We start from the raw sequence: 13219 nt of genomic DNA on the forward strand, positions 1-13219 counted from the left end.
GGAGGGCTGGGCTGTCCCTATGCCTGAGACCAGGCAGGCCCGTCTTGGAGGGGCGGTGGCCAGCGTCCAGGTGCTGCCAGCTTCCTACCCCTTCAGCCTCCTGCCCACCACTGCTCCCTTGGCCAGAACGAAGCCGCGTTCCCGACAGACAGGCTCACGCACGGTGACATCCGTGGGAGTGCGGGCGAGCAGCCCCTCCTCGCCGGACCCCGGGGGCTTCAGGCAAGAATGGAGAGCAGGCAGAGGTCACATCCTCCTCCCCTTCCTCACGCTCCCGGGCTGCGTGCCCACAGGGGCACAGCCCTGTGCGCGGTGCCACCGGGGGCCATCAGGCTGGGTTAGAGGAAGGCCCGACCTCCGCGCAGCAAAGAAAACAAACACAGATGTGTTTGGCTGGGACCGGGAGGGAGAAAGTGACCCCCTTCCCCCGCCCGCGCCCTCCCCAGGGCGTGAGGCTCTCCGGGCGGCGCGGGGCGCGGGCGAGACTGACAGTCCCCGGCGGCCCCTCCTCCCCCACGGGGTGCGCGCCCGGCCCGGCCCAGCCCCCTCTCCGGGGTTTCCCCGGGCGCTCTCCTCGCTTTCTCTTTGTCTCTGCTGTTCTTTCTCGGGCTCCCGGGTTCCCACCCGCCTGTGCTCTCCCTCTCGGGCGTCCCGGGCCGGTTCCCTTTAACTTTCTTCTTTCCCGGGGTGAAAACTTTGCTCGGAGCTGGCGGCAGCTCGCGGACGTTATTGGCCGGCGCCCCGCCCGGCGGCCCCGCCCCCCGCCCCCGCGCTCCCCTCCGCCCCTCACTCCCAGCGCGAGTGGCGGCGGCGGCGGCGGAGCCTTCGGGGGCGAGCGCGCGTGTGTGTGAGTGCGCGCCGGCCAGCGTGAGTGTGTGCGCCCCGGGCGCGGGCAGGGCAGTACTCCGAGCTCGGCGGGAGCGGCGGGAGCCGGGAGGCCGCGTAGTCACTCGGGCAAGAGAGGCGGCGGGGCTGGGGCCGGGGCAGCGGCGGCCGCGCTGGGCATGGAGCTGGCAAGCCCGCGCTGAGGCGGGACGCGCCTGCTAGCAGCGAGCGAGAGGCTCTCCGGCGACCGGCGCGCGGGCTCCCCGGCGGGGCCAGGCAAACTTTTCTTTCTCTTTTGCCCCCTCCAGAGGTAAAGTCCCGAACGCGGACTCTCCGGCGGGGACGCGATCGGGGGGCATCTGAGAGGGACCCCGGGCTGCGAGAGGAAGGGGCGCGGGCCGTGCGGAGTCGGGGTCCCCCAGCTCTCCGACGCCCGAAACTTGGGGTGCGAGGGGGGCTGGCCGCGGACGGGGAGACCGGCTCAGGCATGCCCCTCGGGCGGCGTGGAGGCGGCGGTGGCGGGGAAGCAGAGCGTTCTCCCACCGGGCGGGGAAGAAGGGGCGCGAGCGGTGCGGACTTGGAGGGCTCCGGCTTTGCCGCCCGCGGGACTTTGGGGAAGAGGGGCGGGCAGTCGGTTGCGGGGTGGGTGCCCAGGAAGCCGGGCGTTCTCCCGCATCCCCGCTCGCCACCCCGCCGAGAGCTGGAGGGCGCGGGGCGGGCTGGCTGAGCGCAGCTCCCTTCTCTCCGCAGGCGCCTTCTGCGGCAGGCGGACAGATCCTCGGCGCGGCAGGGCCGGGGCAAGCTGGACGCAGCATGATGCGCGCAGTGTGGGAGGCGCTGGCGGCGCTGGCGGCGGTGGCGTGCCTGGTGGGCGCGGTGCGCGGCGGGCCCGGGCTCAGCATGTTCGCGGGCCAGGCGGCGCAGCCCGACCCCTGCTCGGACGAGAACGGCCACCCACGCCGCTGCATCCCGGACTTTGTCAATGCGGCCTTCGGCAAGGACGTGCGCGTGTCCAGCACCTGCGGCCGGCCCCCGGCGCGCTACTGCGTGGTGAGCGAGCGCGGCGAGGAGCGACTGCGCTCGTGCCACCTCTGCAACGCGTCCGACCCCAAGAAGGCGCACCCGCCCGCCTTCCTCACCGACCTCAACAACCCGCACAACCTGACGTGCTGGCAGTCCGAGAACTACCTGCAGTTCCCGCACAACGTCACGCTCACACTGTCCCTCGGCAAGAAGTTCGAAGTGACCTACGTGAGCCTGCAGTTCTGCTCGCCGCGGCCCGAGTCCATGGCCATCTACAAGTCCATGGACTACGGGCGCACGTGGGTGCCCTTCCAGTTCTACTCCACGCAGTGCCGCAAGATGTACAACCGGCCGCACCGCGCGCCCATCACCAAGCAGAACGAGCAGGAGGCCGTGTGCACCGACTCGCACACCGACATGCGCCCGCTCTCGGGCGGCCTCATCGCCTTCAGCACGCTGGACGGGCGGCCCTCGGCGCACGACTTCGACAACTCGCCTGTGCTGCAGGACTGGGTCACGGCCACCGACATCCGCGTGGCCTTCAGCCGCCTGCACACGTTCGGCGACGAGAACGAGGACGACTCGGAGCTGGCGCGCGACTCGTACTTCTACGCGGTGTCCGACCTACAGGTGGGCGGCCGGTGCAAGTGCAACGGCCACGCGGCCCGCTGCGTGCGCGACCGCGACGACAGCCTGGTGTGCGATTGCAGGCACAACACGGCCGGCCCGGAGTGCGACCGCTGCAAGCCCTTCCACTACGACCGGCCCTGGCAGCGCGCCACGGCCCGCGAAGCCAACGAGTGCGTGGGTGAGTGGGGTGCGGCGGCGGAGCCGGCGGCGGGTGGGGGCGCGGGCGGGAGCTGCTGGGCCTCGCAGCGGCGAGTTCATAGGAGCGCGGGTCGTGGGAACGGCGGGAGGCGCGTTCGCGGATGCCCGGGACCCGGGAGAGCTCAGAGCAGGTCCACTCGCTCGCGTGGCGCTCGTGGTGGACGTCCGAATTTGCGCCCAGTGCTCTCTGCGAAGCCATGAAGCAGCAGGAGAAATGTTCCCGGGAGGGGGATTTGGCAGAACATTTGCAGACAGGTCTCCGCTAACCCTGGATCCAAACTCAAACATTCATTGCCTTCCTCCTGGTTGGGTTGGACGCTGGGATTCACCTCCACCCATCCCCCTTTCCCAAGGCTGCAGCTGGGCTCGCGGTTGGGGACCCCGGCCCAGTTCCCGGGAAGTTCCAACTCCACACCTACAAATCCCTTGGGAGATGGCAAAGAACTGTTTGCGGTTTGGGGTCAGTTCGGTACCCGACGAGTTTCACTCCTGCCCTCCATTTGTATTTTCATGATTTGAAACTTTTTTTTCTCTCTTTTGAACAGCGTGTTTGTGTTAGCAAAAGAAGAATGATGTGATTTCAATTAATTACTATCTGCTCATTACAAAGGAGCGTTCAGTAATTATTTTAAACGAATTCAATTCTGGTCTAAAAAAGTATACCAGATTTTTTTTATTAGCTTCAGGCTTTGGTGAAATTAAACAGTTTTGAATTAACTAAGGGTCCAGCTTCTCGCTTTTTAAATAGGGTTTCATTTCCTGAAAGAGAAATCTGACAAAACCGGGTGAATACGGCTGGGTCAGAAATGAGGCTAAAAAAGGATAAGTTCTGTTTCTGAACTGGACGACTTTGCTGCTGCAGAAGCTCTCAGAAATCAGTTTCTCCCCAGAAAAAAAAAAAAAAAAAAAAAAGAAAAAGAAAAAGGGTGAGGGGAGGTAGCAAGACTACACCTTACTTTTTCAGTATAGGAAGTAAAGCTCCAAATCCCACATTTATTTGGGCGAAAATTATTTAGCCTGTAAATGTCCCATTTGGTGTGCATCCTTTATGAACGTACAAATTTTTCCTCTCCATCTCCGCATCTCAAACAGCCAGTGTGAGGCTCTTCAATTGCTTTGCCCGCTGAGGCACATTTCAAAGTTTGCTGGTCCCCACAAACACACGTTTTGAGGTCTGGTTCTGATTAATTGTGTCATGTTGTTGTCGAATAGTTTGTGCCTCATGACTGTGGATGCAGAGTTTTGAGCAAGGGAATGGAAAACATGTCTTGGAGGGCCGGATCGCCGCAGAGGCCCAGTCAGGCGTCCTGGTCTGAAGACGCCGGGCCTCCCGCCTCCTGTTGCACCGGAGGCCTCCATTTTTACACTCGTGTCCCGCTCTTGCAGACCTAATTGTTTGTCCCCTTTCTTTTAAGGATCAGAACTAGTTTCCAGTCTGAAGACACTTTTCAAGATTTCGCAGAGAGAGAGAGTGTGTAGTTACACTCCGACTTAGTGGTCTTCTAGAATAAAATTCCTTTGATCTGCTCAGTTCCCTCGGAAATGTTGGTTTTTCCCATCTCTTCTTTTCCCCCTCCTTCCTCTTTTCTTTTCTTCCCTTTGTGCGTAAAAGCCCTTTATTGACATTTAAAGGGATTCCCAGGGTTTCGCTATCAGTTTTAGTTTGTATGTGCATATGAAAGATAACTTTGTCTTGTCACCAGCAGGGTCTAATTGGACAAATGCAAGTGAATACATTTAGGCGAATAAACTTGATGTGGTGGTGAAATTTCACTGGCTTGAAGATTTGCCTTAGCGTTGGTGTTGTTCAGATTCACCACCCACCCCCAGGTCTTGCTGTCACTTTGGATGTGGACATGTAACCTGCATTTGTTATAATGATGGTCATGCACTTGAAATAATCTCTATAGTTTGGGATTTTTGTCTCTTGACCAAAGCAGTAACTATGCACACAAATTGGATTGACCTTTTTTTATTGGCTAAATTGAGCAATCAACATATTAACGAATGTAATTAGTAAACGTTTTTGTTCAAAAAGTTTAATTAGGCTTAATAAGTACATAATCTACATGACAAATGATTGGCTAACAATATTTTTCTGGGTTTTACTGAAGTTATTTTAATTCCCAGTAGTTAAAGTATATTTAAATCTTGCCAATTATTCAGTCATCTCATAAAAGCAAAGCCAATTCAACTATGTTAAAGTTATTTATAGTTTCCTTTTTGAATAGATGTTCTGATACCTTGTAGATATAGCTGGGAACATCAGATTGAAGTTCCCATAAAGTCTTAATTGAAGTCTTAGTGATTTTTCCATCATTCTGTAAAAGAGAAAGACAGCAAGGACAATTTAGGGGTGATTTACAATTAAAGGTTGAGCTTTTTATGAAAAGGCCCTGTAGTGGAGATATGTGAATGAATTAGTATTTGACAGGTGTTCTGAGATACTGAAGGGCACTGTGCTAGGAAAAAGCATTAATAAATCCTTCAAAAGTAACTTTGGACTATCAGAGACTCAGATTTTCCTCCCAACATAATCTCTTCTTGTGAATTTCACGCCGTTGACATATAAAGTCAAGCTACCCAGAGTATTTACAACTACGGCAAAGTCAGGAAGTATATATATTTTTAATTCCCATAATCAGTCTTAATAACAATGAGCCTATTACTGTGCTATTCGGTCTTTGCTTTTATAAAATAATGATACATGATTTATAATAAATTGAAATGGTACCCTTCCCTAGGCTAACCCTGCGCCCCTGCCCCCCGCAAAGAAAACCCCCTAAAATTTACCAATTTACCAATATTATATTCGACTGAACAGTCCTTCGACATAGGGCCATGGTCCTTATAGATGACTAAGAAATGCACATATCCTATATGTTTTCTTTGGTCCAGTTTTCTTTTTGGTGTTGTTTCAAGGTCAAGCTCTCTATGGAATAAAATGTGAACTTTCGCAAAGCCCAGTTATACTTTAAATGCAATTTTGGATTTCTTCCGGGGGGGAAAAACAACCCTCAAAACAATATGAAAGACAAGACTATGTATAACGTTACAGCCTTGACAGCTCTCAGTGGAATAACTAAATACTTTCTTCCGCCCATATGTATCAGCAGTGTTCACATGCTTTTATACACATGTGCATTCACGTTCATTGTGTAAAGAAGTACCCACGCATGATGGGGGTGTGTGTACATTCAAGGCAAAATGCATGAACAGTTTTAAACCACCTGGGTTGCTAGGCCCCTTTCCCCCCTCCCCGCCCTTCCCTTTTTTCAAAAGAGCATCTGAAGACCATATTGTGTTTCATAAATTATTGACATCAGTTTTAATCATTGTCCCCCTGACGTCGGAGCTGTGTTAGTATTTAGTGCCTGACGAGGCATGCTGTTTAATCTTACTGTGGAGTTGTCAGCATGAGCCCCTGCCTGGCTTGTGATAGGTCGAGCTTATGAAAACTTGTTTTGCGACTCACTGTATGGCTCTGCATTGCCCAGCTGTAACCCAAAACCCACACGAAAGATGTCTCTGCAAGACGAGCACTGTGCTGGGTTGGCCTCTTATGGTCATAGGTACCTGCAACATAATGCTCGTAATTGTTTAAACATGGCTTTGGGTTGGGGATCAGGGGGATGTCCTCATGCTGTCAGTAGCTCTGATGCTTGGTCCACCCTCATTCATCCCTGGCAAGAGAGGGAGGTTATATTGGAGGTGTTGCCATGAGAAATCCAATGCCCCACTAAAGATTCTTGCAAAAATCAGAAGGTTAAAATGATTTGCTGCTTAGTCCAGAGCCTGGCACATAGCTATAGATGAGTGAATGTTTTTAATAATCATAGTAATTATTATGAATATTGTCATTATGATGATTAACCCTGGAGGACTTACTCTTTGCCAAGCACTCACGTTAATTTAGACATTTAATCACTGTGACTATGCTAATAATAGGGACTATAATTGTACTTCTTTTAGAGATGAGGAAACTGTGGCCTAGAGACATTAGATGGTTTACCCTAAGTCACATAGCTACTGGGTGGTGAAGCTGGGACTCCAGCCTGACGTTTGTGCTTTGTTTTGTTGCATCCATTGTGCTGCTTTTCCATAGAATGAATGGATGGGTGGATGGAAGAATGGATGAATGAATGAATGGCAGCGATATATCCATGTGTAGGAGAAAAGCTGGAACAACCTATTGCTTCTTGCTAGAACTGGGCATGGTTCCCTCGTTGTGTTGCATTATATATTTTACATCATATTAATTATATTTTATTGTATTATATTCATACATACTTAACGTGAAGTTGTATATAAGAAGTTTTCTTTTGTCTTAGCCATCAGGCCTGCTTGGAGCTGGAAGTTGGGACTATGAATGAAGGGGATTTAGATACTTTCCTGGGGGTTCTTGGGATCCACAGGTGTTGCTTTCTTGGCCACGTCTTTCTTGATTTCAGGGCCTGTGATCTCCCTCAAAGGTGGCGAAGCTGAGCTGTGGGTAGTCAGAACCCCTCTTTAAGAAGGCCTTCCTCCAGCCTGGCCAACATGGTGAAACCCCGTCTCTACTAAAGATACAAAAAATTAGCTGGGCATAGTGGCGGGCTCCTGTAATCCCAGCTACTCGGGAGGCCGAGGCAGGAGAATCGCTTGAACCTGGGAGGCGGAGGTTGCAGTGAGCTGAGATCACGCCACTGCACTCCAGCCCTGGTGACAGAGTGAGACTCTGTCTCCAAAAAAAAAAAAAGAAGGCCTTCTCTTTCCACCCTAGTGTTCACTATCCCTTTGCTTCACCGGAACGTATTGAAAAAATCCAGAAAGTGGCTGAAAGTACTGTTGACAAAGAGAGGAGGTGGATGGGGGATGGTATGTCCCGGCCACTGGTGTGGTGCTGCTAGGTACAGTTGACACGAGTCAGCAGCACAGGGCTGTCATTCATCTCTACTGGCCCCATGGCAGCTGGAGTGAGGTTCTCTGCTGGGGTCCTCATTAGCACCTGGTGATCAGGACCCTCCAGGCAAGGAGGCTGCTCCCTGCTCCACCCAGAGCAGGGAGGCAGGTTCGTCAGGGGAAACCTTCTGGGGTGGGTCTGCATGTTTCCAGGCTCTTCCACGCTCTCTATTAGCCCTGCCCAGTCTTCTCTCTGACCTCCTCCTCCTGTAGAAAAATGAGATCTTCAGAAAAGTATTTGAGACTTTATGTCCAGAGTAAATATTGGAAAGGCAGTGGGTTGAAATTCAGATGTTCCCTGGAAGGAATCCCCTCATTTTCTGCTCACAGCTGGTATCGATATTTCCTTCTTGAGATGAGTTGTGCTTTTCATTAAGTAAATTTTTTGTCTTGGGATTAAACCAACATTGTATTCTTAATAGACTTTTATGTTTACACTTCAAAAGTCCACTGGATTGTTACTCGTGTTATCTTGATGGCTTCTACAGTGTCTGCAATGCACACTGCCTTTACCAAAATAAATGGCTCTCTAGGGAACTGGATTATAAAACGGCCTTATCTGTGGATGCACAAATACGGATATTTTGTGAGCCAGTATTTTTTTTTTCGTCCTTTCAGAAGGTGTTAATCATACCTTGGGTTTCTGCAGTGCCTTTCATTATAGGGAGACGGGAGGTCTCGGAGGGCTTTTGAAATGCTCAGGACTTAAGCCTAATACTTGTAGAGCAGGCCCACAGCATTTCGCCTGTCGTCTGGAAGCCCTTGTGGTCTCTGCAGGCTCAGAAGGCATGGTGTTGGTCTGGGTGGCCTGGGAGCTGCGGAGTTTAAAATGTCCATCCATGGTGGTTGTGGGGTTGCGTCCTGAAGACAGACCACAAACTCCTATTGAGTGCCAGGCATTGTCCTAGGTGCTTTATGTGTGCTTTGTTTCAATTAATCAGATTGCCACAAGGAACGGAAGCTTTTCAAAGACAGATGTCCCGGCCATCAAAGGGCAGCTTTTACACAAACAGGACTAAGTGTGGATAAGTCTGCAGGGCACATCTCGGCTTATTCTGTGACACTGTTGCATACAGAGAGAGCAGGGGGTATCGGGAGCGTTTGTTTGGAAGACTGATCACATAAAAGCCGTGTCCTATTATAGCCAACTCGGAGGGACAGTTGTTCTGAACAGTGCTTGAAAGAAGTGAGCTGCCTGGGCCAGTCCTCTAGACACAGACAGACATTCACCTCAAAGCTATCTGCTCTCATGAGGTTTGACTTGTGTAGCACAACTTAGTGAGCTCAGTATTGCATTCCTGTCTCCTTACTCCAAAAATGGATCTCTGTTGTAAACTAAGAAGTAGATTTTAATTTGCCTTTTAAAAGTTGTATCATTGGCCGGGCGCAGTGGCTCACGCCTGTAATCCCAGCACTTTGGGAGGTTGAGGTGGGCAGATCATGAGGTCAGGAGATCGAGACCATCCTGGCCAACATGGTGAAACCTCGTGTCTACTAAACATACAAAAATTAGCTGGGCGAGGTGGCACGTGCCTGTAATCCCAGCTACTTGGGAGTCTGAGGCAGGAGAATTGCTTGAACCAGGGACTCGGAGGTTGCGATGAGCTGAGATTACCCCACTGCACTCTAGCCTGGCGACAGAGCGAAACTCCACCTTAAAAAAAAAAAAAAGAAAAAGTTACATAATTTATGTGAATTTCTCCCCACATCAAAAGGCCTTGGCTAGGTGTGTATTCAGCCTCAAATACATTATTTTGTGCCAGTTCTCCCCTCTGATGGAGAGAAGGGACTGTGGCCATGTGATTGATGAGATACAGAATGTCTCCCATCAGACCCTTTTCTTTTTCTCCCAGAGCTTAAGTTCCTGCCCCAAGCCTCCTCCACAATGGACAGTTCTATCAGAGGCAGCTGCTGGCACTCAGAGCACAAAGGAAGATACTCTCTGAGGGGAAAGGGGTACCTGTGGTTCAGGAGTACCACCAAAGAATGGAAAGCTGTGCTCTGCCCTTGTGTCAGGGCCACCCCCAGCAATCCCCGGACCTTCTATCATTGGGATTAGTGTACTAACTACAGTTAGGGTGAAATGAATTCACACTGCAGTGCATTGGTGCATGTGGAGAAGACCTAGAAGAAAGATGATTCTGTGGTTGGACGCAGGGGCTCACGCCTGTAATCCCAGCACTTTGGGAGGCCGAGGTGGGCAGATCACGAGGTCAGGAGTTCGAAACCAGCCTGGCCAACACAGTGAAACCCTTACTCTACTAAAAATACAAAAATTAGTCAGGCGTGGTGGCGCGTGCCTGTAATCCCAGCTACTTGGGAGGCTGAGGCAGGAGAATTGCTTGAACCCGAGAGGCAGAGATTGCAGTGAGCCAAGATCACGCCACTGCACTCCAGCCTGACAGTGACAGAGCAAGACTCAGAAAAAAAAGAAAAGAAAAGAAAAAAAAAAAGATGGTTCTGTAAGTGTAGTAGACCTCCGGATTATTTAAAGGGTTCAAGTAAATTTGGTGGGCGAGAACTTTAAAAGCAGAAAGTAACACTCCGGTTCACTTCTCAACTCAGCTAGTGCCTTGCTGAGGAAGGTCCTAGAAGTCTGTCTCCCTGGAGGATTCAGGACTGGCCTGTGTAAGGTCTCAGCTCTCTGTGCACGTGGTCATATTTTAGTTGGGGACCCATCCGTGCCCCCTCCTGGCTGGTGCTATTGCTAGATTTTCTAGCTTTTTCCCGCGTCTTTTTCTGCCTGAAGATAAGAGAGATTATTGGTTGTCGTGTCCAATTTTCACACATTCCAGAGACTCCACACTTAAGTGAGACAATCTGTAGGACTACAGGGACCTTTAAAGGGGCTAGCTTTAAATAACTGAGTCCTATGTAAGGAAATGAGGTAGATCTCTGAGTTTCCTGAGGGCCTGTATGCTGTGCTGCATTCCATATTTGAAGTCCCCAAGTGAGGGACACTTCCTGCCTGCTTGATTGCCGTTGTCAGGGCTTCTGATTTCGTCTTGTTTCTGCTTTGGGGCGGCCGTGGTGAGTACCCAGCAAATAAATGCACCACCACTCCCGCATTCTAAAACCAGGGCGGACATTGACAATCAACGGCAGCATGCTTTCCTCCTAAGTCCAGAAATGATCTTATAATATTAGACTCCTCAATATAACTCCTTAGGCAGAATTAGCCCATGAGATGAAAACTATCTGCCATTTTTGGTCCCCTTCTGAAGACCTTCCCCTTCCCCAACCTGCAGACAGAGAAGTACTTTGTATACATGGACATTTCTGGAGCATTTACTGTTCAGGTGGCTCTGTTTGGTCTGGGCATGTAAAGAAATGTAAAGTAGACCAGGCGCAATGGCTCACACCTGTAATCCTAGCACTTTGGGAGGTCGAGGCAGGCAGATTATTTGAGGTCGAGAGTTCGAGACCAGCCTGGCCAACATGGTGAAACCTCATCTCTACTACAGATACAAAAACAAACAAAAAACTAGCCTGGCATGGTGGCCCACACCTGTAATCCTAACTACTCAGAGGCTGAGGCAGGAGAATCTCTTGAACCTGGGAGGCTGAGATTGCAGCGAGTCGAGATCATGCCACTATACTCCAGCCTGGGTGATAGAGATGGTGTCTCAAAAACAAAAAAAAGAAGATAAAAAAAAAAAAAGAAAAGAAATATAAAGTGGATGCCCTCCCTGCAGGTGAAATACGTTTCCATCAAGGAGGCTGTGCATGTGAGAAGGTGCAGACGTGTCCACTTGCAGTAACCCTGAACGCAGATGGGTGCCCCCAATGAGGCACTTTGCTGAGTGTCTGGGGCACAGAGAGGGGCCGAGGGTCTTGAGAGGAAGAGCATTTTGGATTTGGCTCCTTACCACGGAAGGATTGGATTTTAGTCCACGTCACATTTTCCTGCTGCGTTTGTTCTGTTGTAGTGTATTTGTTTTCTCCCATGCCAAGAATTTGAGAGACCATGATTCCCTGAAAAGAGTGGTCCCCCCAGGAATGTCCGCCCCGACGTTTCTGGGCAGGTCCTCCAGAACTGCCTTGGATTTTGAAACAAAAGCTTATCACTGACCCTACACTCAAAAGAAATTACGCCCTAACCTGGGCCAGGACCCTGGTGCCTGAGGCTTCCTGGGGCTTCTCCCACCTGAAGGTTGTTCCTTCCACTCAGAACCACGTCTGTGTGGTATTGAGGGACAAAGACTCATCTCCGTCACAAACCACTGCCCTCAGTGCTCTGCTTACATTTGGGCTGGTGCAGAAAGTGCCGAACAAGAATAGTTCCAATCCCAGCATGAAAAAGAAAACACATTGTGTTTACAGATACAGAATTTGGCATTTGAAACGTGAAAGTACCTTTGGGTTGGGCGGCCCCAGGGCAGAGCTGTTGGACACGGCCCCCCCCCATCCCCCCGCCCTCAGCCCTTTGGCCAGCTCGTTTTCCTCTCCCCGAAGCCAGACCTCAGAGGTGGGCAGCTCGATCTCAGCCAACTCTTTATTCCCACACCCAGCCCTGTCTCATTCTATGGCTCAGAACCGGGAGAGAATTCACGGTGAGAAAGTGCTTGGTCTTCTGAGCTGCCATGAGGAAGGAAACTGCTTCTTGCTCCAATCCACAGAAATCAATCCTTCTTTTTTTTTTTTTCTTTTTTTGACAGAATCTCACTCTATCGTCGAGGCTGGAGTGCAGTGGCACCGTGTCAGCTCACTGCAACCTCTGTCTCCTGGGTTCACGTGATTCTCCTGCCTCAGCCTCCTGAATAGCTGGGATTACAGGCACCCACCATCGCGCCCAGCTAGTTTTTATATTTTTAGTAGAGACGGGGTTTCACCATGCTGGCCAGGCTGGTCTCGAACTCCTGACCTTAGGTGATCCACCCGCCTTGGCCTCCCAAAGTGCTGGGATTATAGGCGTGAGCCACTGCGCCTGGCCCAATCCTTTTTAAACCATGTTTTTGGGCAGACTTGCCATCCTGGTACCCAGAAATGCTAGAGAAGAATGGGGCTGAACAGTCCTATTTCTTACCTCAGTTTATTGTTTGAACCAGGGGTAGAGAGGTTGTTTGTTTGTTTGTTTTAATCAAAGATGTCTGCAGAAGAAGTGAGGCACATGTAAGTGAGAATCAAGTTGCGATTTTCCTGATCTGTAGAAAGTATTTAGTTCTGGCCAGGCACAGCAGCTCACACCAGTAATCCCAGCACTTTGGGAGGCTGAGGCGGAAGGATTGCTTGAGCCCGGGAGTTTGAGATCAGACTGGGCAGCATAGCAAGACTGCCGTCTCTACAAAAATAAAAAAAGAAAGTACTTAGTTGGCTGGGCATGGTGGCTCACGCCTGTAATCCTAGCACTTTGGAAGGCCAAGGCAGGTGGCTCACCTGAGGTTGGAAGTTCGAGACCAGCCCGACCAACATGGCGAAACCCCGTCTCTACTAAAAATACAAAATTAGCCGGGCATGGTGGCACATGCCTGTAATCCCAGCTACTCGGGAGGCTGAGGCAGGAGAATTACTTGAATCCGGGAGGCAGAGGTTGCAGTGAGCAGAGATCACACCATTGCACTCCAGCCTGGGCAACAAGAGCAAAACTCCGTCTCAAAAAAAA

The 13219-nt window shown here is 51.2% G+C and overlaps 1 protein-coding gene across 1 annotated transcript in view; it reads left to right on the forward strand.

Moving 5' to 3' along the window:
- Positions 1–1067: 1067 nt before the first annotated feature.
- Positions 1068–13219, forward strand: part of NTN1 (netrin 1) — a 225032-nt gene continuing 212880 nt past the window's right edge. The window contains exons 1-2 of the mRNA XM_032138783.2: positions 1068–1135; positions 1576–2656. Coding sequence (XP_031994674.1) covers positions 1639–2656 — 1018 coding nt within the window. The 5' untranslated portion in view covers positions 1068–1135; positions 1576–1638. The remainder of the gene's footprint in view (positions 1136–1575; positions 2657–13219) is intronic.

The sequence above is a fragment of the Hylobates moloch genome, unplaced genomic scaffold (assembly GCF_009828535.3).
Source record: "Hylobates moloch isolate HMO894 unplaced genomic scaffold, HMol_V3 SCAFFOLD_19, whole genome shotgun sequence".
Lineage (NCBI taxonomy): Eukaryota > Metazoa > Chordata > Mammalia > Primates > Hylobatidae > Hylobates > Hylobates moloch.